The sequence below is a fragment of the Poecilia mexicana genome, unplaced genomic scaffold (assembly GCF_051168715.1).
Source record: "Poecilia mexicana isolate PSO_F unplaced genomic scaffold, ASM5116871v1 scaffold_6, whole genome shotgun sequence".
NCBI lineage: Eukaryota > Metazoa > Chordata > Actinopteri > Cyprinodontiformes > Poeciliidae > Poecilia > Poecilia mexicana.
In genome coordinates, this window is record NW_028263375.1 from 16,959,701 (window position 1) to 16,983,792 (window position 24,092).

The following is a 24,092-nucleotide window of genomic DNA, read 5'->3' on the forward strand; positions in this document are numbered from 1 at the left end:
ATAGTTTATGTAGTCTTGCGTTTCTTCAAGAAGTATCAAAACGCAGCTACAGCAAAAATACATTAACTTTGTGCACATTAATTGCAAACTTCAATGTATTTGTGCAGGATTTATATATGATAGACTAATACAAAGTAGTGGAGGAAATGACAATAAAAGCACAGGAATGGGTTTAGCAATTTCTTTTCAAATAAAAATCTGGAAAGTGTGATGAGTGTATTTTGTAGAGCCCTGCTGAGTAAAATTAAAAATTTTTGTCAGATATGGGTCCACAGGTCATGCAGCGATCTAACCTAATTAGAGCATTTTCCCACATGTTTACTGTTGATAGTTTAACCGTTGAAATGACGTAACTAAGGAAATGGTCATTCATATACTTGGCTTAGAACCAGTTCAGGTGAGATTTTTGTTTAATCACATCCTTGGAGTTGGTTCAGATGAATGACAGGAAAAAACAGAAAGGACTCATCAGTTGTTACTCAGGCAAAACAAGCCGCTATTTACAACAAAACAGTAAAGTATGGTGCTGCTACCAATAGATAAGATTTCTGATTATTTCCATTGTTATGTATTATACTTTTGAGCTTTGTATTTACTTGTATTACTTTTAGACAAATATGGTTCTTATAATTATCAAAACTTTAGACATTTATTCTGGATAGCCTCCTTTTGGTTTAATAACTGCAAACTATTATTCCTGTGGAAATGTCTCCCTCTGCTGGTGTAAAGCTTGAACTCTTGCTCTGGTCGATCAGTGAAGTAGGGAAAAGAAAGTAGATCACCTCTCATTTCTCAGGCCTCTGGTGTCTACCAGTTTCTAAAATAATTTAAACAGACAATAGATCCCATACTGTTGTTCTTCTTTTTCTAAAATATTTAAATGAAAATGGGAAAGTTATGCATGAAGATTGAAGTTCATTGTTCAAAAGTTCAAAGAACCACTTTGTACAGCAAAACATTGAAGTACCTCAGTAGTGTGGTAACCACACCCACTTCAGGTTTCTGACCAATCACGCAATAGTTATTGATCTAGAGCTAATTGTTTTGTTCTTGTAGAGGATTTATGGCATTTCAGTCAGTTTGAGGTCTAGACTTTAACTTGTCGAGGTAAACCAGTGAAAATCATCATCCTGCCACCGCCAAAATTGACAGTCAGTACGAGGTATTTGTGCTGATATGTTGCTTAGTTCCAGTCAAGGTGGTTCTGTGCATTTGAGTGAAAACCTCTCCACTGTGGTCTGAACAACTTAAAGGACATTATTCGAAAAGTATAGAGGCTCTTTCAGGTGCAACTTTTCGAACTCCAGTCTCACTCCAATGTTCTTTTTAAGAAATAATGAATTTTCTTCCTCAACTGCTTCAAGCAAGTAGTCCCTTTTCAGTGTCTTTCTCAATGGTTTTACAATTTAGTATACTATACAAGGCTTATAGAGCTTGAGATATGATTTTAGTACATTTCTATGAGCACTGTATTGTCCATCACCATATCAGCTGATATGATATATGGATTTCATTTGAGAATATTTTCCCCTTCTTTACAATGCTATACAATTGTTTGGAAAAGTCCCCATAACCCATAACCTTTCCTAGATCCACTTGGTTAGAAGTCTGGGTGGTTTAATATCTGTCACCATAGTGCTACTTTCCTTCTTAAATAATAATAAAAAAAACAGTATGTACTTCATATTACCAACACAGCTTTCCCCCTATTGGAATTCTAGTTTAATTAATAACTGTGTGGCGTCTGTGGTCGGACCACTGTTTATTATGTCCTCAGTCATAGATAGTTCCAGCAAGCACCAGTCACACAACGTGATTTTATTCAGATGGTTTATTGAACCATGCAATCCATGTCATATCTGCATTCTGTTACAGCCATACACAACTGGCCACAATCTGCAGTAGATTAAGGCAAGAAAAACGAAACAAAAGTTATTTAAAGTTGACATCTTATTAGAGCTCAAGAAGATATGAAGTTGTAAACAGTGACCACAACAATGTGAAAGTTCTGATCCAAATTACAGTACACGTGTTCCAAGTAAAAAAAAAAACAAACAAACAAAGGAAAAACGATTAGAAACTTAACTGTTGCATGTAGTATTACGGTAACGATACAGTGACAAAGTACAGATCCTTCTTATTTAATTTGACATTCCTACAAAACACTGAAAGAAAGGTTGTAGTTTCTTCTGCTCATGTTGCATACAAGCACTGAATTCTACAGTTGTCTTGATCTCAACTAATGATTTTTCCCCAACAACGCCCTCCGTAACACCTCCTCTATGCTGTATCTGGAAAACACCATTAACAATATGAGGATAAGGCACTTTGATGTGTTTAGCAGCTTATCTACAACCTAAGTGAAGCTTCATAACTTGGCTTTTCTGCACTCACACACAGGCAAATTTCTTGAATCGCTGTCACATATGCAGACAAACATTCACTTTTCGTGATTTAACAAGTGCTTCAAACCTTCAAAGTCCCACACCACGTGTGCGCGCATGCAGACAAATGCACACAAGCCATTTCAATTACATACTCACACTCTTACTTCACGTCGTAGCTGCAACTGTCCACTTTATGACTACCACTGCCAGGTCGACCGATTGGCTTTGAGAACTCTCTGCACATTCAAAGATGGCTGCCAGCACAATCATGCAACAAGCTCAATCTTTGGCCACACACAATCCATAAGATAAACAAGCATAAAATACATTCAGAAAATATATATATAAGTATATATATATATATACTTTGTTGTTGTTGAACAACAACAAAAAAATACAGCTAAAAAGGAGAATTAACACTGGTTTAATATGCAGCCTTTACTGCAGGAATGCACAACTTCAGAATAAAATGCACTCACTGAATAAAGCTAAAGAGTACAAACATCTACAGTAAGCCTTCATTTTGGTAAGTACACACAAAAACATTCAGTAACAAAAATATGAACCATTTGTGCATAGTTTTAACTTGAACCAACGGAGCACAAGGAGGGATTGTTCACAGTTCTACTACAAACAAGTGGATCCTTCACTTCAACGAGAACCAGACATTTTGCTGGAGAGAGAAACATACACGTACAAAGATTCTCATGGCCGCTTTCTAAAAGGCAAAAAGATGAATATAAATCATTCAGCAGGTAGTAAAGTGAAAGTACAATAAGTGGATATGCTGATGGAGGAGGTCCACAACAGCCAGACGTTTCAGAGCGAAATGGAAAACATGGATGCACCAGTCGGTAGGGTGCAGTGTTTTTCTTTTTTTTTTTCCTGACCATACCTGCCAACTGGCGTTTTCTTCCATTAAGTGCTCGATTATTTCCATTCAGAGATTGTATGTTTACCATATCTTTACACCTCTCACTATCGGATACCTTCATAGGTTTAAAAACAAAGAATGCATAGTCTTGAGCTGCAGAGATGTCCTGCTTGGGGTCAGACCTGGGGGTCAGACGTAGATCCCCTCTGGGTTCAGGCCAGAGCTAAGAGGGTTGGCGAGGACGCGGAGGTGGCTGGACACGGGCTGGGTGGACACAGGACGCTTCAGCGAGCCAGTCAGCGCCGCCAAATCTGACCAGGAAACAAGCAATAGAGAAAATAAGACTGCACTTCAGCTTTTAACTGAGCAGGACATTTTTTTATTCAGCAGCGAGATGGTGCACGTCAAAATTTAGCAAACGTTCACGCTACGACACACGGAAATGCATTAGAGAACTCTTAAAAGCGACAAATATTCCACTTGACAATCACAAGGTTGACAATTTGACTAGTTTGTTTTTTTAACCGCCTAACATTTCTAAACAGTTTCCTTTAAAATACACATTATCAATGCCTTATAAATTTGTCAGAAAATTTGAAAGAAGAAAATAAAAAATAAAAACACACAATGTTATGCACTTCTTTGGAGCCACCAGGGGGCAGGGCTGAGCTTTGCAAAAAGAGTGGAGTCAATTTTATGGCACAAAGAAAATTCATCATGCTCACTCTTCTGTGCAAGGTTATTAGAGGATAATCAAGCACAAATTAATTTACATGACGGAAACCATAACAGTGGGCGTGTCGTGTAGAATCCCACAGCAACAGTTTTATAAAAGTGGCAGAAAAAAAAAAATCCTGGTCCAGATTATTTTAACAGTTTTGATTTAAAGGCATCCAAAAAAGTAATGGAAACTTGTAAATCTATAAACCGATTAGACATTTACTTACTTTCTCTGTGCACTCTTACCCATTTGAAAAAAAAAAACAGTGCATCATATTCAATATAATGAATTCACCTCTATAAATGTTCACAATAAAAGTGCTATCTTTCGTAATTGCCTTTAACATGCCTGAGAATAAGTTAAGCGCATGTAAGGAACACAGTAATGATCCAAGGTGCGTTTAGAAATAAAAAGCTTAACTCGGTGTGTTTGTATGTACCGAGGAACTTATTGCTCACAAAAGCCAGTCTAGGATTTAACGAGGCATCAAGCAGGCATCCACCACAGCGCCACTCACTTTCCTTTTTTGTTGGCCAACCCCGATCATATGTGGACTGTTTACTGTTAACTGGTAAGTAGACAATTAATATATAGTTTTTCTCATTTTAAAGATTTAATTAGTGGCCTTTGTTAACCGCTACAATACAGGAAGTGGTCAGAGGAAAGGGGTGAGGAGAAGACATGCAGCAAAGGTCTCAAGGTAGGCGATCAATCCCAGGACGCTCACATCAAGGACTAAAGCCTCTACTTCTTTAAATTTAATTTCAGCTGTGATTTTACTCAGCCTTTCTGATCTATAAAAATAAACAAAAATGAGCTTAAAACAGAATGAGAATAATATGACTGGTTCAATTCACAGCCTCTTCTTCTCAGCTCAGATGGAAGCAGCAGAAACTGTTGAGTTAGCTCAGAAGGTTTTATGCAGTATGAGTATAATTAGTGCATTAGCCAATCTGGCCTGTGAGGAACATGAAACATTAGGTCTAACAAACCAGCAGGGGGCCCTAAAAAAAAACAAAAACAAAAAAAAACCACAAAGTTTGTTTCTCTACCAGGGTCGATCCTTCTCCTTGCACAAACTTTTTAAAAGCACATTTTAGCTTTTCTGCCAAGAAAGTATGATTTTCTTCAGCTTAGACGTTAAAAAAAAAAAAAAAAAAAAAAATCACAAATTACCGAGTCATGGTATGGTTTTTAAGAACCAGCCTTCGCTTCCCTCTCATGGTGCATCGCTCTCATGAGGATCATCTGCTCTCTGCAGAGCCGCTGCAGCCTTCCAGAACCACCACTTACACGGCAACAAAGAGCCGTACTGCATGTACTTTTCTTTACAGCTATTTTCTCCTTCCGCATACTGACGCACGGAGATGCAAGACGGAACCGAGTCATTTTCTCTCAGCAGGCTGTCAAGAACTGCGGCCACAGAACAAAGTGCACCTTGACGGAGGAAACGATTTTCCAACGCTCCCGCTGAACCTTGTCGTCATTTTCACATGCGACACGCATGATGTCTTTTTAAATCAAAGAGCACCGTTATTCTAAAACAAACTGCGTCAGGTCAGATCACACTGCATCTCACTGAGCGCTTCATAATTTCCTGAAAGAGGTTTTAACTAACACTTGAAGACACGTTTCATTACCTGAGCCAGAGCTGCTGTTTGCACAGTCCTCCTCCGTCGGTTCAGCGGGCAGCACTGTGACCTTGGTTCCAGTCTGCTGGATGAACTGCTGCAGGTTCACCTGCCGCAGCTCCTTGGTCAGCTGCTCCAGCTCCTGCTGCATGTCCTGAAACAGCAGCAAGGAAAATGACAACTCGCACTGCAGAGAACCGAAGACAATTTGAATCTGAGACTTCAACCCATAACTGCAAGCTCAATATCCGTGTCACTGATTCCGAATGATTTTCGCAGAATGTTTATAGCGCGTTTATTGTTCGATAGTGGTATTTAATTACCAGAAGCATATTTCATTAGCTCGAGTGCCAGAGATTTCAATTCTCTTTAAACCGATTGCATCAAGTTGTGTTTTTTTTTTTTTTTTTTTCAGCAATCCCTCCTTCGAAGCAAGCGAGTTTCAGCAGTGGAGAAGAACCCGGCTCAGTGTGAGCCATCAGGGGTTAGAGTGGTCAGAGCAGAGAAACAAAACACAGCAGCAGTGGGCCAGAGGTATTTTCTAGCTTGAAGAAAATTTTTGGAATGTCAACTTAGCAACTTGGGTAAGTAATAAAACAAAAACAAAATGAAAACTTTGTGTTTATCTTTGAGTTTTCTTTTTTTGGCTCTGGCCATATACGTTTTCAGTTGCCAAAATTTAAATCTGTTCAAGCTCAGTCTGTCTAAATGTCCACTTTCCAAGATGAAACTAATTAAACTGAAAAAGAAATGAAAAATAAAATCTATGAAAGCAGCAAAAGGGTGCAGAAATTTAAGATGTTGCAAGACGGAACTCAAGAAAAGCCTTTTGAAGGCTTCAAGAACTTAAATTGAGATAAATAAATTAAAGATTTACAACCCTTGAATGAGGAACAGGTAACTAGGATATTCTGTGGTCATTTGGAGTGACAACCTGTGGTCCTGTTTACCCAAGTCCTGAGTGATTTCACAGCCGGTGGTCTGTCTCGCCTCATCTCTCTCTTCTTGGAGTCCAGCTCCGATAATGAAAGCATTAAAACCGGTAACTTGATTTCTCTTCTCTGTTGAGCTGATATCTCTGCCGGACCTTTCTGGAATGATTCTGCTGCTCCCAAGTTTTTATATTCTTGAGCTCTCGCAGTGTGACTTACTGGAGTCCGGCAAGATTTCTGGACTAGTGCAGCATGTGTCGTGCTGAAGGGGGCTAAATGCTCATTTTAAATGTAGACGTGTTAATCAGTCAGGTTTTATGCTTTTAGTTTTCACTGGCAAAGATGCATTTCATGTTATGAAGCAAAGGAATGATTAATAGAGAGAGAAAGGGACAAAAAGATGGATGATATGAGTGAACATTTAGCAGCATTTAAAAAAACCCCACCCTAACTGGTTACTGAATTAGAAAAACTCACCTGCAGTTTCTTACTGCTTTGTCCAAGTGATCTGTCCACAGCCCTGCAGCTGCTCTCCAGCTGGATGGCCTGTCTCTCTTGGGCTTTCAGCTCCGCCTTGACCCGGAGGACCTGAGCCCGCGCCTCGGCTTCACTGACCCACTGGGTCTCCTGGCGCTCTCTCTGCAGCTTCTCCTCCTCAAGACCTGCTTCTACCCCCTGACAAGCAAAAGACACGGCAATGCAGAAAATAAAAACAAACCCACATCTGCTCTTAGACCACAATCTATTTTCTTCAAATGCACAGAGAAAATCTCCCAATAGATAATATACCTTTAACATTGTGAGCTTTTCTTTGATTTCCATTTCGCAGCCCTGCAGTCGTCCGCGCAGCTCCTGCAGTCGTTCCTCCAGCTGCCTCTCGCTCTCCATCTCAATCTGCAGCTCGGTGGCCCAAAACTCTTCCTCTTCCATTTCCACCTCATTCTTCCTGAGGTGCTTCTCAAGCCTCAGGATCTCCTCCAACAGCCCTCCACCTCTACCCAGATCTGCAGCGCACCCGGCCCCTCGCCCCCCTCGGCCCTCGGACCAGGCCTGGAGCTCGGCCTCGTACGCCTCCAGCTTCTTCTCCAGCACGTTCAGAGTCTCTCTTTGCAGACTGACCAGTCTGACCAAATCTTCCATGTGACAGGTCCAGAGGCCCGGGGGAGCCGTGCCAAAGGCCGGCCCCGCGTGGTGGTGAATCCCCACGCTTCCCAGGAGGAGCCTCCGCTTCCCCTCGGCATCCCCGATCCGGCCTCCGCTCAGGATCTCCCTCAGGCTCCGAGGCGCACCGGTGAAGGTCAGAGACTTCCGGCGCGGTTCACGGCGGTGAAGAGAGCCGTCGTTGGGGTGACGGAGCTTTGCAAGAGGAGGCAGGCTCTGACGATGGAGGCCGCGTTCAGGACCCCTGAGCGGGGGGCCCTCTGACGGGGGGCGTTCGGTGAGCGAGGGCCCCGTGCGATGAAGGATTAGCTGAACGTCGCCAGCGTACTGACCCCAGGTGTTCAGAGAGGCCACTGGGCTCTCATGAGGGGCTAAGTGGCGCTCTGTGTCCCGCCATTTCTCAACTAAAGTGTACCTCCCGGTGCGACCTGAAAACAACAAGCACATTAAAATAACGCACCGTTAAGAGACGACATCACAGTGCATTGAACACAAAGCTGAGCAGGAACGATAAAAACTGCCTTGATGAAAATGGAGAGAATAACTTCAAAACAAACACCACATATTAAAGGGGAAGGATTTTCACTCAGAAACAAACTGCTTTTTAGAAGCACTTCTGTTGCAAAAAAGCTGAGATTTAAATTCTCACCCAGTTTTTTTTTTTTGTGCTTGTGTTTCTTAAACAAAATGTACAAGAAATTAAAACCACGTTTCAAAGACACCAAAAGCAAAATGCAGAACTTGGGGAGTTTTATGTGAAAAAAACACAGTAAAATAAAACAGAGGAGGGGTGGAGTACACTGAACATGTAACATAACTGAGAATTAGAAAGCAAATTATTTACTTTTTTTTAAAAAATTTCACAAATGAAAATCGGAAAAGTGTGGTGTGCATTTCTTGTTTAGATCTCTTTTAATTTCTTACATACAAATGAAATCCAGTGCAACTCATTGCTTTCAGAAGAAAGTATGTTTTAATTTAAATCACAGCACACATACAGCTGCCGTGTGAAGACTTCAGAGAGTTACCAGAGAACAAACAGAATCATAATGACCAGAGAATACAGAACTCAATCATTCATTTGTAAACAGAGAAAGTACAGCACAACAGCAATCCCAACAACACATGGGTGTTCTAAGCCAAAAAGGGAGCAACAGTCAGAGAACTACTTCTAGATATATTGCTTGATATATGCATTCTTGGGCTGCATTGTTGCTTTACTTGGCATATTTTTATTTATTTACATATTACTGGATGCCTGTGGTGCACATTGTCCTACACGACGTGTACATTGTTCATAGCTGAAGTCTATTGACGGCCCTGACTGAAACCCCACGGCACGCCACTGAGAAGAAGTTATAGATCCACTGCATAGATCCACCTGTCAGGCGGAAGAATCAGTTGAAAGGAGCCCCGTCCCAATACTTGCACCACATCCTACGCTCCTCTATGAAGTGCGTACTCAAAGTGTACATGAGGTTGGAAATGTGCAAAAATTGGAGAATTGGGGCTGTACGGGTTACGTCAACGACCTGCACCCTCTGCGTTGTAATGGTGACATCCAAAATGGCGGAACTGGTCACTGTTTTGACATTTGTGGTGATAAAAGTGATAGTACCACTGCAACCGTACAATTTTAAATGTACAGTTTTAAATGTACAGTATTAGGGATTTTTGGGCCAATGTTGTTGATATTTGATGTGAGGTTCATCTTCCAGAAACACTGGAAGATGCAGCCAGAGTGACAACTGAATGCACTATATCACAGCACATTAATGTGTTAAAACAGATTAATCTGGTTTAGGATCTAATCCAAATAAAATCTGCAATAAAGTTGCTTTTTACAGACCCTCATCCAATCTGAAATAAAGCTTTGCAGATTTTACTTGGAAATTTTATTTTGAAAACGATGCATTAACTTCTTTCCACTTTGCCACTCTGCTCTAAGTGAAGTATGCATGACTTATTTTGAAGTTTGTGGCTTAATGGGGGTATGAATACTTTTTAAAAGTATTGCATTCAATAGAAAATTTTAAAAAATCTGTAGAGTAAAAGGGTTTCTGCAGTTTCAGCACTTCAACTGGTTTTCCCATTTGGTTCATTGATTATAACATAATCAAATCTGATTTCATAACAAATCTGATTTCTTTTCAGATTTGACAACAAAAATTACACAGAAACGCTCAATAAACGTCAACGTGCAAGATCAATATTTGCGTTTGATCCGTTAGCGTGGTGTATGCGTGGGGAACATAGAAAGGCAGAGGAGGAGGCTCAGAGAGAAGTGCTGCTTTCACAGTTTGGCAGGATACGAAGGGGATGAGTCAGACTTTCCTTCCTCCTCCTGCGCTTAGTGGGAAGTGATGTCAATACATTCTGCTCAAGTGCCCCCATTTTTGCAGCAGCCATATGGGAAAGTGGGGTGCGTAAAGCCAAGAAAGCACCAATATAGCCCCTGATTATGGCCCACCATTTCTCAGCAGGAGCCTAAAACGAAGGCTTGAGAGATGACAGCTGCTTACATCATCAGGGCCTCTTTCTCTGTCTAAAAAGCAACAGTTTGGCATTTTAGAGGAACTTACTATGATTATTGGAGAATGTTTATCAATGCAAAGAAGCACAATCGCACGAGTCGTGTGAGTGTGCACAATTCGCACACTCGACTATTACGGTCAGGGTTTTTCTGACCTCGATAGCTTTTCTTAGACAATAATGCAAATCGATTAAATTTGTGGGTTGAAAGGATCAGCAAAATGTATATGAAAGCTGGCGAATATCATGATTGAAACGCAATTTTAACGCAATTATCTCAAGATTTGTCACATTGTCTCAAAACAACAAAGGTTTTAATCTTGGATGTAATAGGAATTTATTGTTATTTTTAAATCTTATTATTTTGTGCAATAACTCAAAATTATTTTTGAAATTTCAAAAGAAATATTCTTCCTCATCAGAAATAAGTTCACTTTTTGGTGATTTCAGAATCAGGTCACATTATTCAATAAACAAGCATACTGACATTTCACAGGAAATCCTAATTTTCAACCACTAAACAAATATTTACTCATTTCAGAACTGACCCTAAATGCACCACCAGTATGTTGCTGAATCTTTGCTGACTTAAACAACAGATTGTAACGTTAACCTCGTAAACGTTAGGTGGACAGAAAATGAGACCGAATGTGCAACAAAGGTTTAGTGGTAATTAGAACGAGTTTGAAAATGTGACTATAACCAAAATTGTGCTTGGAATGTGAAGCAAAATAAGAGTTTAAAGGTCTGAAAACGAGAATTAAAGTGCAAGTGCATAAATCATGGTACAGATGCTGCTAATAAAAAGGCCGTATTGGCTGTTGCTATCCCTTGATCCTCTGTGTTTTGTGACCTGCTCTGCACACTGCCCTGAAAAACACCCTGCAGGCCAAAAAATTAGAACCGCGGGGTTCCAACATGAATGTTTGCGGAGCCTGAAATCCCATTTCGGGAATTGCAACATGATTAACAAATTGAGCTGGATCGAGTTAAGTCCTTGACAATCACAATGCCGACATGGACAGTGTACAGAAATGTGTAATGGAATAGAAATTTCTTCATTCTCCCACAACTGGGGAAATAAAAAACTTCTCTACTGATTTTAATTTCTTATTTTATAAATTATTCTAACTGCAGATCTTTCATAAGACCTCGTAAAATTCTGAAACTCAACAAAATAAAATAAACCCTCTAAGTAACTACGTAAATAGGTAAGGGAGAAAAAAGAGAAACCAATCCTCCTTCTAAGGCTGAAGAACAGATTATACCCCTGCTGAGCTTTTTGTAAAAAACAAAAAAAAAAACAGGAATATTTACCTATAGCCTGGGCCAGAGCAATCACCACTTCCTGGCAGGTGGTTGCTTCTGTGACCCCGCACACAACCCTCTGGACGCCATCCACCCAGACCTTCAGCTCCATTTTGGGGTCAGAAGTGAGCGGGGCCGTTATGGTGTGTGGCCCCCAACATTATTCAAGGCTGGAATGATGGCAGTTCGCAGGAAATCCCTCTTTCTAATGTACTGTGTAGGAAACAAAGGGGGAAAACAGGAAGCGGTGAGTCACGATGCAGTCGTACGGCCAACGTTGCAGAGCTTGTGACTGGGCCACCCGTTTGTAGCATAGCAGCAAAAGTTTTACATCAACAAAGAACACAACAGGAGAAAATTATGACATGCAAGAGAGTCCAAGCGGAGAACGGACTCCAGGCATGCCTGGCCACCTGGATTAACAGTGTTGTTTTGTTCCTTTCTATGAATAGGTACATGACTGTTGGGGGTGCAGGAAGAATCTGCCAGCAGACATTCCCAAGGCCAGTTCCTGCTTTTGTACTGGGTATTAGATTGAGGCAGGGATGACAGAAACATTACCTCAGAAGGGACAGAATGTGACGGGGATTAAAATGTGGGAAGGGTCTAAATAGAAAATCAAGACCAAAATTAAAAAAAAAAAAGAATTAAAGAATCTTTTAGCATAATCACTGCTGTTTAAATTGTTCTTCATGGATTCACAAAGCGGGTATCAAGATGTGGATAATTACTGACAGGAATTCTTCAACATGCTCTTCAAGGACAGTACGTCGGGTCAGAATGAACAGCCCATCTGTATCCCTCTCTATGAATCTAACCTACACAGCTGTGTGAAAAGGACCCTTTGTCCACCAGCCCCCCACAATTACACCTCCCCCAGCTCAGGTATTCCCTGTCCACATTCACAAAGTCATTCACTCCAGTCGGTCTGTCCTTAACCAAATGCTTTTCTACATGTATTCCAAACCCCATGCAGCCCTTCAAGGCAGCGTGAGTCTGCAGTTGGGCTAATTAGCTGAAGTCTACTTTTTGAAAAACAATGAAAATGCATCCAAAAAAAACAAAACAAAAGTCTCCAGGAAGGAAAAAACGCTTGCCTGATTGTTTGACAAATCAAAACTAAATTGTGTTTTTGTTCAGAGAATCTCATTTTTGTACAAAAACATCAAAACTCTGCTTCGTATTTGCAGGTACTGGAGTGTCGCCTGCTCGCTCTACTCTTGGCACACACACGCACACACGCGCACACACACACACACACACACCCCCCCCCACACACACACACACACACACACACACACAGCTGGTCAGAAAGGGCTTTTGTCCTTCTTTTCAGACGGCCCTTAAATGGTACTGAAGCACTGAAGGATGAGAAGGAGCTGGAAAACACTCGCAGTCAAGCAAACAGGGAAATCTTTATGTTCTGTGAATCAAACCTATTTCCGCCCCCTCTTTTTTTAAAAGCAATTTCAAAATCAGTAATAGTACTGGCTCTGAGGAAAAGAGGGCACTACAGCTCAGCTGATGAGGAGGGTATCAAAATACTAAAAGTGAGAAAACACCAAAGGTTGTTTTTTTTTTTTAATAATATGTCGGGATTTTAGGTGATACACCAACATAATTAGTAGCTCTGACCAACTTTCCTTTGCTTCAACAGATTCTCAGTTGAATTTAGGTCTGGACTTTGACTAGGCCATCTTAATGCATGTATATTTTTTTCAATCTTATCCATCTCATTTTAGGTGTGAGTGTATCTAGCTACATCCATTGTTCCCATAAGCTCTGATTGGTTTTTTTTTTTGCCCCTCTTGAGGAAAAGCATTCCCACAGCATAATGCTGTCAACTCATGTTTCACTGTGTGGTTGGTGCAATTAGGGTGATGTGCAGACTTAATTTTCTGCCACAAATAAGTCCAAAAGTTCTGTTTTGGTGTCATCTAACCAGATCACCGTCCTCTGCATGTTTGCTATGACCTCCATATGCATGTTCAACTGGGACTTCCTGTGGGGTTTTTTTTTTATTACCAAAATAACAGATTTTATCCATTGTGAGGCCAGATTTTTGGAGTATATGACTAACAGTTTACTTCTCAAAGGAATCTCCCTCCTCCTGTGGATCTCTGCAGCTTCTCCTGAGCATATAGGCTGTTTCTCAGTTTGATGTTTTTCTTGCCCAATCTGTCAGTTCAGGTGGACAGTCATGGCTTGGTTTGCATTTGTCATAGTTTTTCCATTTTAAGATGATGGATTGCACAGTTCTCAGTCAGATGTACAAAGCATAAAATATTGTTTTAGAACCTAATCCTGCCCTAAACTTCTCAACAACTTTCAGACCCATCTGATCTTTTTCTTGGTCTCCATGATGCTGTTAGTTGACTAATGTTTTCCGACAAACATCTAAGGCATTCATAGTACAGCTGGATTTAATCTAAGATAAAATTACACAAAGATGGACTTTATTCTGAAATCCGGTTCTGAAGGAACAGGTATTTATTTAGAGGCATCAGAGTAAAGTTTTGAAAGACGTGAAATAGCATCATTGTTCTTCCACTTCACAATTGTTCTGCTACTCTGGGTTGATTTATCATAAAATGTACACTGATATTTGTGGTTGCAACATGACAAAATGACAACCCTCCCACACCAAAAAAAAAAAAAAAAAAAAAAAAGACACTACATTTTGAGTTGCATAAATTAAAAAGCTGCAGTTCAGACTCAGAGCTCCCTTCGTTCATGTTGTATTTCTTGACATTAGCTCAGAAAACCCAACTAATGATACAGGCACTGCGGTGCAGGGCACAGAGCCATCCTGGGCTTTGCGAGCTCTATTCTGTTGGCCCGTCAGAGCCCCAGCCTGGGGGGATGCCCACCTCCTGATTTGTGCAGTCTGCATTTTGCCAGAAAAGCATTCCACAAGGCAGATGAGCTCTCGGATTTCTATTAAAGCTCAGCTGAGATGATAAACTTCTGCAAAACCTCAAATCCAGATGACTCGAGTGTCTGTTCTCATTTGTTACAGTCTGGTGTTGAGTAATAATGATTGGACCTGCATTCCTCACTGAGAAGAAAAGTGTGTGAGCAGCACCAAAGCAGCCTGCGTCCCCGGCTGCTGATGACAACTCTCCAGACCTGCAGGAGCATACCAGGCTGGCAGAGAAAAGGCTTCAGCTGGCTGCTGGTGTAAACATTCTACCATATGCTCCTGTGGGTGCTTCAACGCAATTAATATACCCTCGGTCACACACACACATACACAAAAAGGGAAAAAGTCTAGTTATGTAGCGCTACAGTGCATTTACTGAATTTACAAGCAGTCTAGCGTCACAGCTTCCCTGCATTGTGCAGGTTAGGACTTTGCTCTGGGTTCTTACACACAATATCAGTCCTTTTTACACTTTTTCTTTTTGCACAAACACAAAACTTTGCTATGTATTTATGGCAGATATTGTACAGTGGTCAGGTTTTAAATATTGAATCTAGAGATACCATAGAGTGGACACATGGAGGGGTGGATGGTTAGACATACAGATGAATGGAGGTACAGATGGATAACAAGATGGACGAAGAGACGACTGGATGGGTCAAGGGAATAATGGGCATGGACGAATGAATGGAGGGACTAATGGAAAGAGGGAAGGACAGATGGATGGGTGGACAGAGTTACAAATAAATGGAAGGATGGCTCTTTTGGCAGAATAAACTCGAGAAATACAAATATTCAGATTCTGAAAATGTGTTTGAAACCCGTTTGCCGGGAGTCGGCGTGTTGGACGAAAACAAAACGAGCATTCATTCGTTACATCGAATAAAATTAAAAAAAAGTCTTGAGCAAAACGATCTCACAGGAAACCACCAGCCTTCTAACACTTGCTGCCTCACAAATGCATTCTGTTCCACTTCCTGTCCACATTCGCTGACCATTGTTCCCCCAAAACAGAGGACAATACAGCCGTACAGTGTTGAAAACACTCGGTGTTGAAAATTCTTCCCTGTAATTAACTGGAACACCAAGTAGCACAGTCAGACTAATTCAGAACAAAAGGTTCCCGATTCCTAAAAGTCCCCAACACTGCTGTTAATTAGAGACAGAAGGATATTTCTCACAAACTTGAGCAACATCACAATAATGCCCGAGCCCCTCCTCTCTGTTGGTTACCAAACTTTAAGTCAAACTGTGCACCGAGTACAGCAACATGTAATTACAAGCAATTTTTACTGGGCTGTAATTGGCAGCAGCTCTGTTGTGAAATGGATCTCTGCGAGCAATCAGAGCCAGACGGCGGTTTTATTGTTTAGGCACCGGTGGCAGAAAGCTCTTCCGCTCTTCCAAATATCCAACATGTGCTGAGACTACACAAATATGTCTAATTTATGGGATTAAAAATTAAGACCAAATATTGCATAGTGTCCTGCAAATGTTTCCACACTCCTAGAACTTTTTGTAGGGGTTTTCACGAATACGACAGCCACAAACTTTATTGCACCATCACTGTCCGACTAAATCACCTGGATTTAAGAAACCAAATTGTTCATAGCCTTCTACTGGTTAATTATTGACTGATCATTATATTTCAGATGGCAGCAAGTTGCTTAAACCAAACTGATGCAGGGATTAGCATCTCAATTCTTAAACAATTACGGCAAAGAAAATATGTTGATCTGTTTCAGAAGGGTTAAATTATTGACATGCATTAAAACAAAAAATAACAATTGAGATTTATCAAGCTGCTAAAAATAGGTTAAGAACTGTCTAACCCATCATAAAAAAAGTTGTGAAATTATTAGGGAGCTAACATCTTTGCAGAAGAAATGTGGTTGGAGAAAAAAAAAAACAAACACATTTGAATGCTAGTTATTGGCGATCACTTAAAAATTTGGTCACAGAAATGATAGCAGTCAGGGCTGTGTTCAAGAATGAAAGTAAGAGCATTTCAATGTGAAGGAACCTGAAAGGATAGGGACTAAACTGCTGTGTGGCCTTTAGAAAACCACTGATCAGTGAGGATATTGTGGGGAAAGAAAAGTCTTCAGTTTGGCACATAGCTTAAAGATTGGACTCTGAAGCAAAAGAAGAAGATCATTTGGTCTCATGAGTCCAGGTTTACCTTCCTCCAGAGAGATTGGCGTATCAGGGTAAGAAGAGAAGTGCGTAAAATTATGCACAGGCCAACCTTACAAGCCATTGGGGGCGCTACTGTGAATTGGTGAGGAGGATGAGGTCAGCTGAATATACTAACCAGGTTATTCCATCAGTGTATTTCTTTTTCCCTGATGATGCATTGTGCAAGAGGAACATGAGTTATCATTTTCACAATGATTGGGCACCACAATGTCTACACCTTAGACCCACAGAGACTTTTGGAGGTGTGCTAGAAAAGAAATAGTGTGTTACCAACTCTTTCATCACACTAGAAAAAATGAACTCTGGACGGAAAAACATGTTATGACGCTGGAGAGGCTTATTGCAGTTATGCCACAGCAAAAGCCTGCGGTACTAAAAGCTGAAGGCGGGCCAAGATATTATTAGAATACTTCACTCTTTTTTTGAAGGGCAGCTTATTTTGAAGGTCTCGTGGAAGTAGTAGAGAAGATGGCTCAAATAACAAAAGTACAATCCAAGATAGTTAGGTTTTATCTTAATCGTCGTGAATTATAATCCAAATAATTGTTTCCTTAATGATGACAAACAATACGGTAATGACCCTAGTTCAAGCCTCTTTAAACTGGCACCCCCAAATAAAACCCCGTGCAACTAATTACATTCCAAAGTCGCCAAATTCGTGAACAAAATCCACCTGTGTGTAATTAAACCACCGTTTAAACATAGTTGTTAAGTACGTTATAAAGACTTCACAGGTTTGTTAGAGAACATTAGCAAACAAACAGCATCGCCACCAGAGATCACGGCAGATAGATCAGTGAGAAATTTTAAATCAGGGTTGTGCTTTAAAAAAAAACAATTTCCCAACCTCTGAACATCTAACAGCGTTGTTCCATCCATCAGCTCACAACTGAAGGAGTTTGGCACAACTGAAGACCTGAGAAAACTGAACGCAAAGGCCAGGCAGGGAGGGGATTAAACAAAGCTCAGGTAGGAGTCAAGACTCCTTGACAGGACAACTATTAGATATTAGATATCAGAACAAATCTGGCCTTTATTGACAAAGCCATTGTTGAAAGAAAGCCATAAGGAGGTTGGTGTAAAGTCTGTGACATGTCATGTATGAGCCACACTATAAGGAGGAATGTACTCTGATTACAAGAGACTAAGAGACTCTACTTGCAAATTGATATGCAAGGCAAAAATATAAACAATGAACATCACGCTGAATGTAGCATCTCTACAGTGGAACAAAGTGGTGGCAGCATCATCCTGTGTGAAGCTTTTCTTTTGTAGTGACAAGGAACTTGATCAGGGTTCATGAGAAGGTGGATTTAGTTAAACATAATGTAAATAAAACCTTAGAAAAACATCTTGGGTCAGTGCATATTTGCACGCAAGAATAGACCAAACCTAAATCCAATGCGTCTCCAGAGATATTTTCTATGTTGATGTATTTTGAAAAGAAAGAAGAGCAAAAATGTCATCGCAGAGATATCAGAAAAGATTTGCAGTTGTAATTGCATAGAAAAGCAGGTGCTGTCTGCATTACTGTGGATTTCTATTTTCCTTTGTACTTTGTGCAAAGGAAAACAGACGAAATGTTTTGGTTGCGACAAAATGTGAGCCAAAAGAATGAAGACTTTTGTCAAAACCGTGCGACACTCTGACATGGTGAAAGTTAAGCATCAAGATTCTTCCAGTTGTGACTTTGGTCAAGACGTTTCTCTCTGCAAACTATGCCAGCTTAGTGTGTGTACAATGAAACAGACAGAGCATGGTAGAGACCAGAGGAAGGCCTTGATCCTGGAGGGTGGGAACTGATAACAAACAGAGGATACATTCCTGAACTGTCAGAAGGCAACCAGCCATGACAACAAGATAAGAACGTTATGGGTTCCTTTCTGCCAACGGATCCTTAACGTTCACAAGCAATGGCAGAAATCTGTCTCGACTTTCAAGTGCTTTATTTTGAAAAATTATGAAAGATTCCTTTCGTATTTACTTGCAATGCTCTTTTATGCGAGTTGCTAAACTGCAAGATGAAACACTGAATAAAACTTTTACTCAATTATTCAGCAGAACTGACTTGCATGCAACATGTTTTTTTTTCTTGCCAAAAACTTTAAAAAGTGTTTCCAACTGAGCAATCTGCAGAACCAAAGCTACACTGAAGAAAAAAAAAAAATATATATATATATATATAAAATAAAACTAAAGGGAATAAGTAATGCCCAGCACTAGCTCAGAACTATTTAGCTCTACTTTAAAGACTGAGGAGTTTTGGGATTAAACCCACATCCAGTCACGCTACACACAACACCCACAGCTCCTCTGAGCTCTTCAACACCCCCCGCCCCACCCCCCACCCTGGAGCTGCAGACTCCTCTCTCTGCGTCCGCCTGGTTGATATTAAACTAATACGAGCTCAAGTACCCCCTCCTCCCCATTTTGGGAGGTCAGTCCTGGCAGGATCTCCAACATCTGGACGGCACGTTCAGCCAGCTATAATGCCGCCTTTGTTCCCCTGCCATATCCACTGCTCACTAGGCAGCTTTGAGGGAGCAGCAGGGGCGGGCAGGAGGCTCATGCAGCGGGGCAGAGGAGCAGCAGCAACACAGCAGGGCTGCGGGAGGCATCTGGCCAGTTTATACAAGTTACTGAGGTTCGTAAAACATCATCTGGAGCCGACTTCTTTGCGCCGCGTATTCAGAGTTAAACGGGCAGAGATGAGCAGCTGGGACGGCTGCATTTATTTACTTTTTAGTGGTTGTCACTAAAATAAGAAAAAAAAAAAACAACAACCCTGAAATCTGATCTGACCACAGACTGATTTTGTTGCAGTGTATGTATTTGTAGATTAGTAAGATAAACAATATGGAATGAACTACAGTACACTGAAAAACTGTTTCAGACTTTAAGATAAATAAAAAAATCTAAAGTGTGGTGCTCATTTGCAATCATCACCTTTTATTCCAACACCCCTAAATAGTGCAGTGAAACCCAAAAAACAAAACAAAAAAACATTATAATGTACATTTTGTTAAAGTACAAGAATCAACAAGAACAATGATCAATTTTGGCCAGAAGGAGAAGATATTCTAACCAAGAGTAATTAAGAGTGAACTTGATTTGCATCATTCCATTTCTATGTTTGTATTAAAACATGTATGCGCTTTTTAACAGTTCTGCAAATGGGTTATGTAGATTCATTCTTGCTAGTTGAGGAACTGTGTTTTCTTTTTACAAGTTTCCTTATAATTCATAATATAACACACTTAAAACAATTGTATTGGATATGTTAGTTATTGATAAGGGATCAAGTTGTGAAGAAGTCTAAAGCAGGGCTGAAAGACTGGACAAGGAGAGCGTTAAGCAGATGGCAAGGAGGAAGCCATAATTGAAATAACACCGTAAGAAGTCCTACTTAAAGCCTGGAAAGAGTAGGGGTAGCTCAGCTCGATAGTGAACTGAAAACAAACACGGCAAATCACCTGTAGCACACAAAGACCACAGTGACACATGTTGGTGGCAGCATCATGCTGTGGCCCACTGAGGCTTTTCCTCAGTGGGTTTAGGAAACTGATTTATGTTGATGGAAGCTGTTAGAGTTTGGGGCTGATGTTCACTTTCTAGCCGCACAACAGACCTAACCGATAAAATGCACTGAATCAAGGAGTTAGGATGGTCCAGTCAAAGTCTAGTTACAAAGGCACGCAAAAAAAAAAAAAAATTATTTCCCCCCAAAATTATTGTAATTATTTACAACATTTGTATTGATCTAATTATATCAAAATATGTTAAAATATGTTAAAATACATTGAAATTGTTGGTTCTAAAAAGGGACGTGAATACCTTAGCAAATAATTGTATTTACCACGCGAGCTCTTTGTCTGACTCCGTCACTATCAAAGACGGAAAAGTTCATAACATTTCCAGATGATGCTGAAAGGACTGAGAACGAGGCGTAGTGGAAAAGAGAAAAATCTTTTTAGGAGAATCTTTTGCAAAAACATTTGGCCTGTCGAGCAACAATCCAGGAGAACAAAACTCTGCATCACCTCAGATCACACATTAAGATCTTAAGTTGTACCAGTCCTGAAAGCTAAACACAAGGACAGACGAAATGCAAAGAGTATTGACTGTAGTTATGCGAAGGCTGGAGGAGCCTCTAATGGCGTTAACGGGCTGTAGTTGGATCAGAGTAGCAGAAGTATCCCACTATGGAAATGTTTCCGCTATTTTAGCCATACACTACAACAAACTGGCTCAGCTGCGGTAACAGTCTGCAGCAATCACCCCACACTAAATATCCTACCTTCAAGATACAAAAGCAGCTCCAGCTCAGTTCTCCCTCTCCGGGGGGAAGTTTGAGGAGAAAACACAGGTAAAAGAGCGGATTCCGCAAAATGTGTCCCGTTTCACCATTGCCCAATAAATCACTTCCAAGGAAATGCGACAAAATAGGAAGGGGGTGGTGAGGGGGGGGGAATAAAAATCACGTTTTACAAACAGAAGAAGGCCGTGGATGAATCCAGATGAAAACCGAGATCTGACGTTCCAGACCGCTGTCTGAAAGTTTGTGTTTGTCCTCTGCGGTCTCGGTGCTCAGCTGCGGAAAACGCTCCTCTCTCTCCTGCCTCTCCTCTCCCTGTTTCATTACTCCTGCTGGTAAAGAGCTACACCGCCTTGGAAGAACTGGGACACCGCAAGGCATTGTGGACCCTTTAAAGCTGCAATAACACGCCGACTGGGAGGATGCCTTCAACTTTTACACATACCGGACATCTAAACAGAACATTTTCTCCTGGTAAAACTCTCAGGAATCCGTAGCTCAAATATTTAGATAAGAGATTCTTCACCGAGCCTGACTACGTACAAACTGGCTTCATTTTTTTTATCAGAGTAATTTCAGAATCCGAAGAAATGAGTGCTTATTTAGCACAACGTATAAAACAGGTAACAATTTATGATTGCATTTTATTTTCAATTAATGTTCATTGAATGGGGACACTGCCACTTTAAGATCAAGGGTGATGTTCTACGTCATTATTTTTACCACCACAAAGTAAATTAAAATGGACAAAAGAATAAAAAGTTAATTTATATGTAAAAAAAAATTATGAATTTGCACGAGGATTAGATTTTTTTTTTGTTACATTGTGAAGATCTACAAAAACCCATCATTACCATATTTGGAAAGTGACGTCATGTTAGGGTCCCCTTAGGTCTCCAAGTAGAGAGAGAGAGAGAGAAAAAAACCTCCTCTTCAGCTTCCAACATAAATATGGGGGAACAATCTGTTGAGTCACATCTGCTTTTATAATCAGTTCTTTCATTATACAAGACGTTATTAACATTTCTTGGCCAAACACAATATTTTACAATAATCAAGCAGTGCAATTATCCTTGAATTGACTGCGGGTCAAATCCCCCTGTTGCCTAATCGTACCCCTTAGTCGTGCAATGATCTCTACATCTGCTCGACATGGGAGCAAGAAATACTTCAAGCCTCTATAATTGAATAAAGACTGTATACTGCCAACCTGACAAGCAACTCTTAACATTGGAAAGGTCACAGAAATTCATGTTACAAAAGGAATTAAACACATTTTCATAAGCAAGTCCTTATTTTCAGTGTTTCAAAGAGTTGCAACAGACTTGCTGACTTGACATCCATGATATAAACCATCCCTTCCACCACGTCCCAAAGAGGCTCTTTCAGACTGAGGTCTGGAGACTGTTTTGGAGTGCAGTGAGTGCATTGTCATGTTCAAGAAACCAGGTTTGAGATGATTTGGGCTTTGCGACATGCTTCATCCTCCTGCTTGATGTTGCCATTAGAAGACAGATTCACTGCAGTCATAAAGAGATGAACATGGGCAGCAGCAGCAGCACTCGGGCAGGCTAAGGTAACGTTACCTTATAATTTGGGATCAGGAAGAATGGCTCCATCCTTTCGGGCTGTTTATGGCAAATTCTGACCCTACCATCTGAATATTGGAGGTGAAATTGAGATTAATTGGAGCAGGCAACAATTTTCAAGTCTGTTAATGTTCTGTTGAGCCTGTGAAAATTATAGCCTTAGTTTCTTTGTCCTAAACGGACAGCAGTGGCACTCAGTGTGGTCTGCTTCTGCTGTGGCCCATCTGCTTCTATGTTCGACATGTTGTGCATTCAGAGATGGCACTCCCCTTGCCTTGGTTAAAACAAGTGGCTCTTTGATCTACCGTTATCTCTCCATCACCTCATATCAGTTTGCTCATTTATTCTTCTCTGACATCAATAAGGCATTTTCATCCACACAACTGCTGAAAAGTGATTAGTTTCTTTTTTTTTTTTTGATCATTCACTGTAAACTTTGGTGATGGTAACTTGTGTCTGCCTGAAAATCCCAGTGGAGCACCAGTTTCTAAAACAGTCAGATCTGCATGTCTGGCACCAAGAGTGCTACATTTAAATTCCCTTTATTTTGTGTTTTGATGTTTGTTTTGAACTTCAGCAAGTCTTGCTCTCCAAGTTTAGATAAAAAAATGCATTAAGGTGGCTGTGATGTGATTGGTTGTTGTGCTATTTGTTTGAATAGGCCAGGGGTCACCAACTCCAGTCCTCAAGGGCTACCATCCTGCAACTTTTAGATTCACCTCTGCTCCAAAATGTCTGAATTCCCTCACCAGCATTCATTTCTCTCTGCAATAAGCTGGAAACGAGCAGTTTATTTGATCCAGGTGTTTTTGAGCAGAGACGCATCTAAAAGTTACAGGATGGTAGCCCTCGAGGACTGGAGTTGGTGACCCCTGGAATAGGCCATTGAACAGGTGCACCTTATGAAGTGACACGTGGGAGTTTACATATAAAACCATAATAAATGAAACCATGCACCAACGCTTATAAGTTGTTTTTCTTTGTTGTTTCCTATTTCCATTAATTATGGGGATTCATCTTTTTTGGAGAGTTGATTCAACTGTTGATTTGCATATTTTGACCATAGTGGTCGGACCAAGATTTTGGTTTTTAATTAGTAATTTGTACCTAGAGCTGCTGCCACTTTACAATCTTCCCTTTACAGAGGATCTATAGCTAAAGCTGAGTTGCTATATTATTTATGATGCAAAACAAATAAAAATGGTCAAAGTTATCAAACATCAATAAAAATATAAAATGTCTATGAGCTTGGATTAAATCTTTTAATCACCAAGAGGCCGGGGAGGTTAGCTCTGAAATGGTTTTAGTAACCCCAAATAATCAGTTCTTCTCTCTCTTTTCTTAGATAAACCTGTAAAGGAAACAATTCATCTCTTTAAAAGTGTCTTTGAAAAGAAATTGAATATGTCATTTGATATGTTTTGAGGTATGAAAGAAGATAGCTTTAAATGTAAAAGAAAAATATAAAGGCTAAAGCTTTATTTAGACCTTTGTTTCAACTTTTAATTTCATACCGAACA

At 40.4% G+C, this 24,092-nt stretch overlaps 1 protein-coding gene across 2 annotated transcripts; it reads right to left on the reverse strand.

Annotated features, from left to right (window-relative positions):
• Window positions 1-1,816: 1,816 nt before the first annotated feature.
• Window positions 1,817-21,352, reverse strand: rassf8a (Ras association domain family member 8a). 2 transcript variants are annotated; one of them, XM_088006330.1, is made up of 6 exons: window positions 21,161-21,352; window positions 11,556-11,759; window positions 7,335-8,134; window positions 7,023-7,220; window positions 5,623-5,767; window positions 1,817-3,572 (listed from the first exon to the last, which is right to left on the reverse strand). In XM_088006330.1, the coding sequence occupies exons 2-6, from the start codon at window positions 11,656-11,658 to the stop codon at window positions 3,451-3,453; spliced, it is 1,368 nt and encodes a 455-aa protein (XP_087862456.1). In that variant the 5' UTR covers window positions 11,659-11,759; window positions 21,161-21,352; the 3' UTR covers window positions 1,817-3,450. The 2 variants fall into 2 exon arrangements, with proteins under 2 accessions (XP_087862456.1, XP_014839537.2); XM_014984051.2 differs by having other exon boundaries at window positions 20,966-21,352.
• Window positions 21,353-24,092: the final 2,740 nt, after the last annotated feature.

Excerpts from the sequence above, each read along its gene's own strand:
- rassf8a (XM_088006330.1), bottom strand. The coding sequence starts at position 11,658 with ATGGAGCTGAAGGTCTGGGTGGATGGCGTCCAGAGGGTTGTGTGCGGG. Across the intron at positions 8,135-11,555 it reads TGCTCTGGCCCAGGCTATAG|GTCGCACCGGGAGGTACACT; the intron begins GTAAATATTCCT and ends TGTTGTTTTCAG. Across the intron at positions 3,573-5,622 it reads AAACAGCAGCTCTGGCTCAG|ATTTGGCGGCGCTGACTGGC; the intron begins GTAATGAAACGT and ends TTTCCTGGTCAG.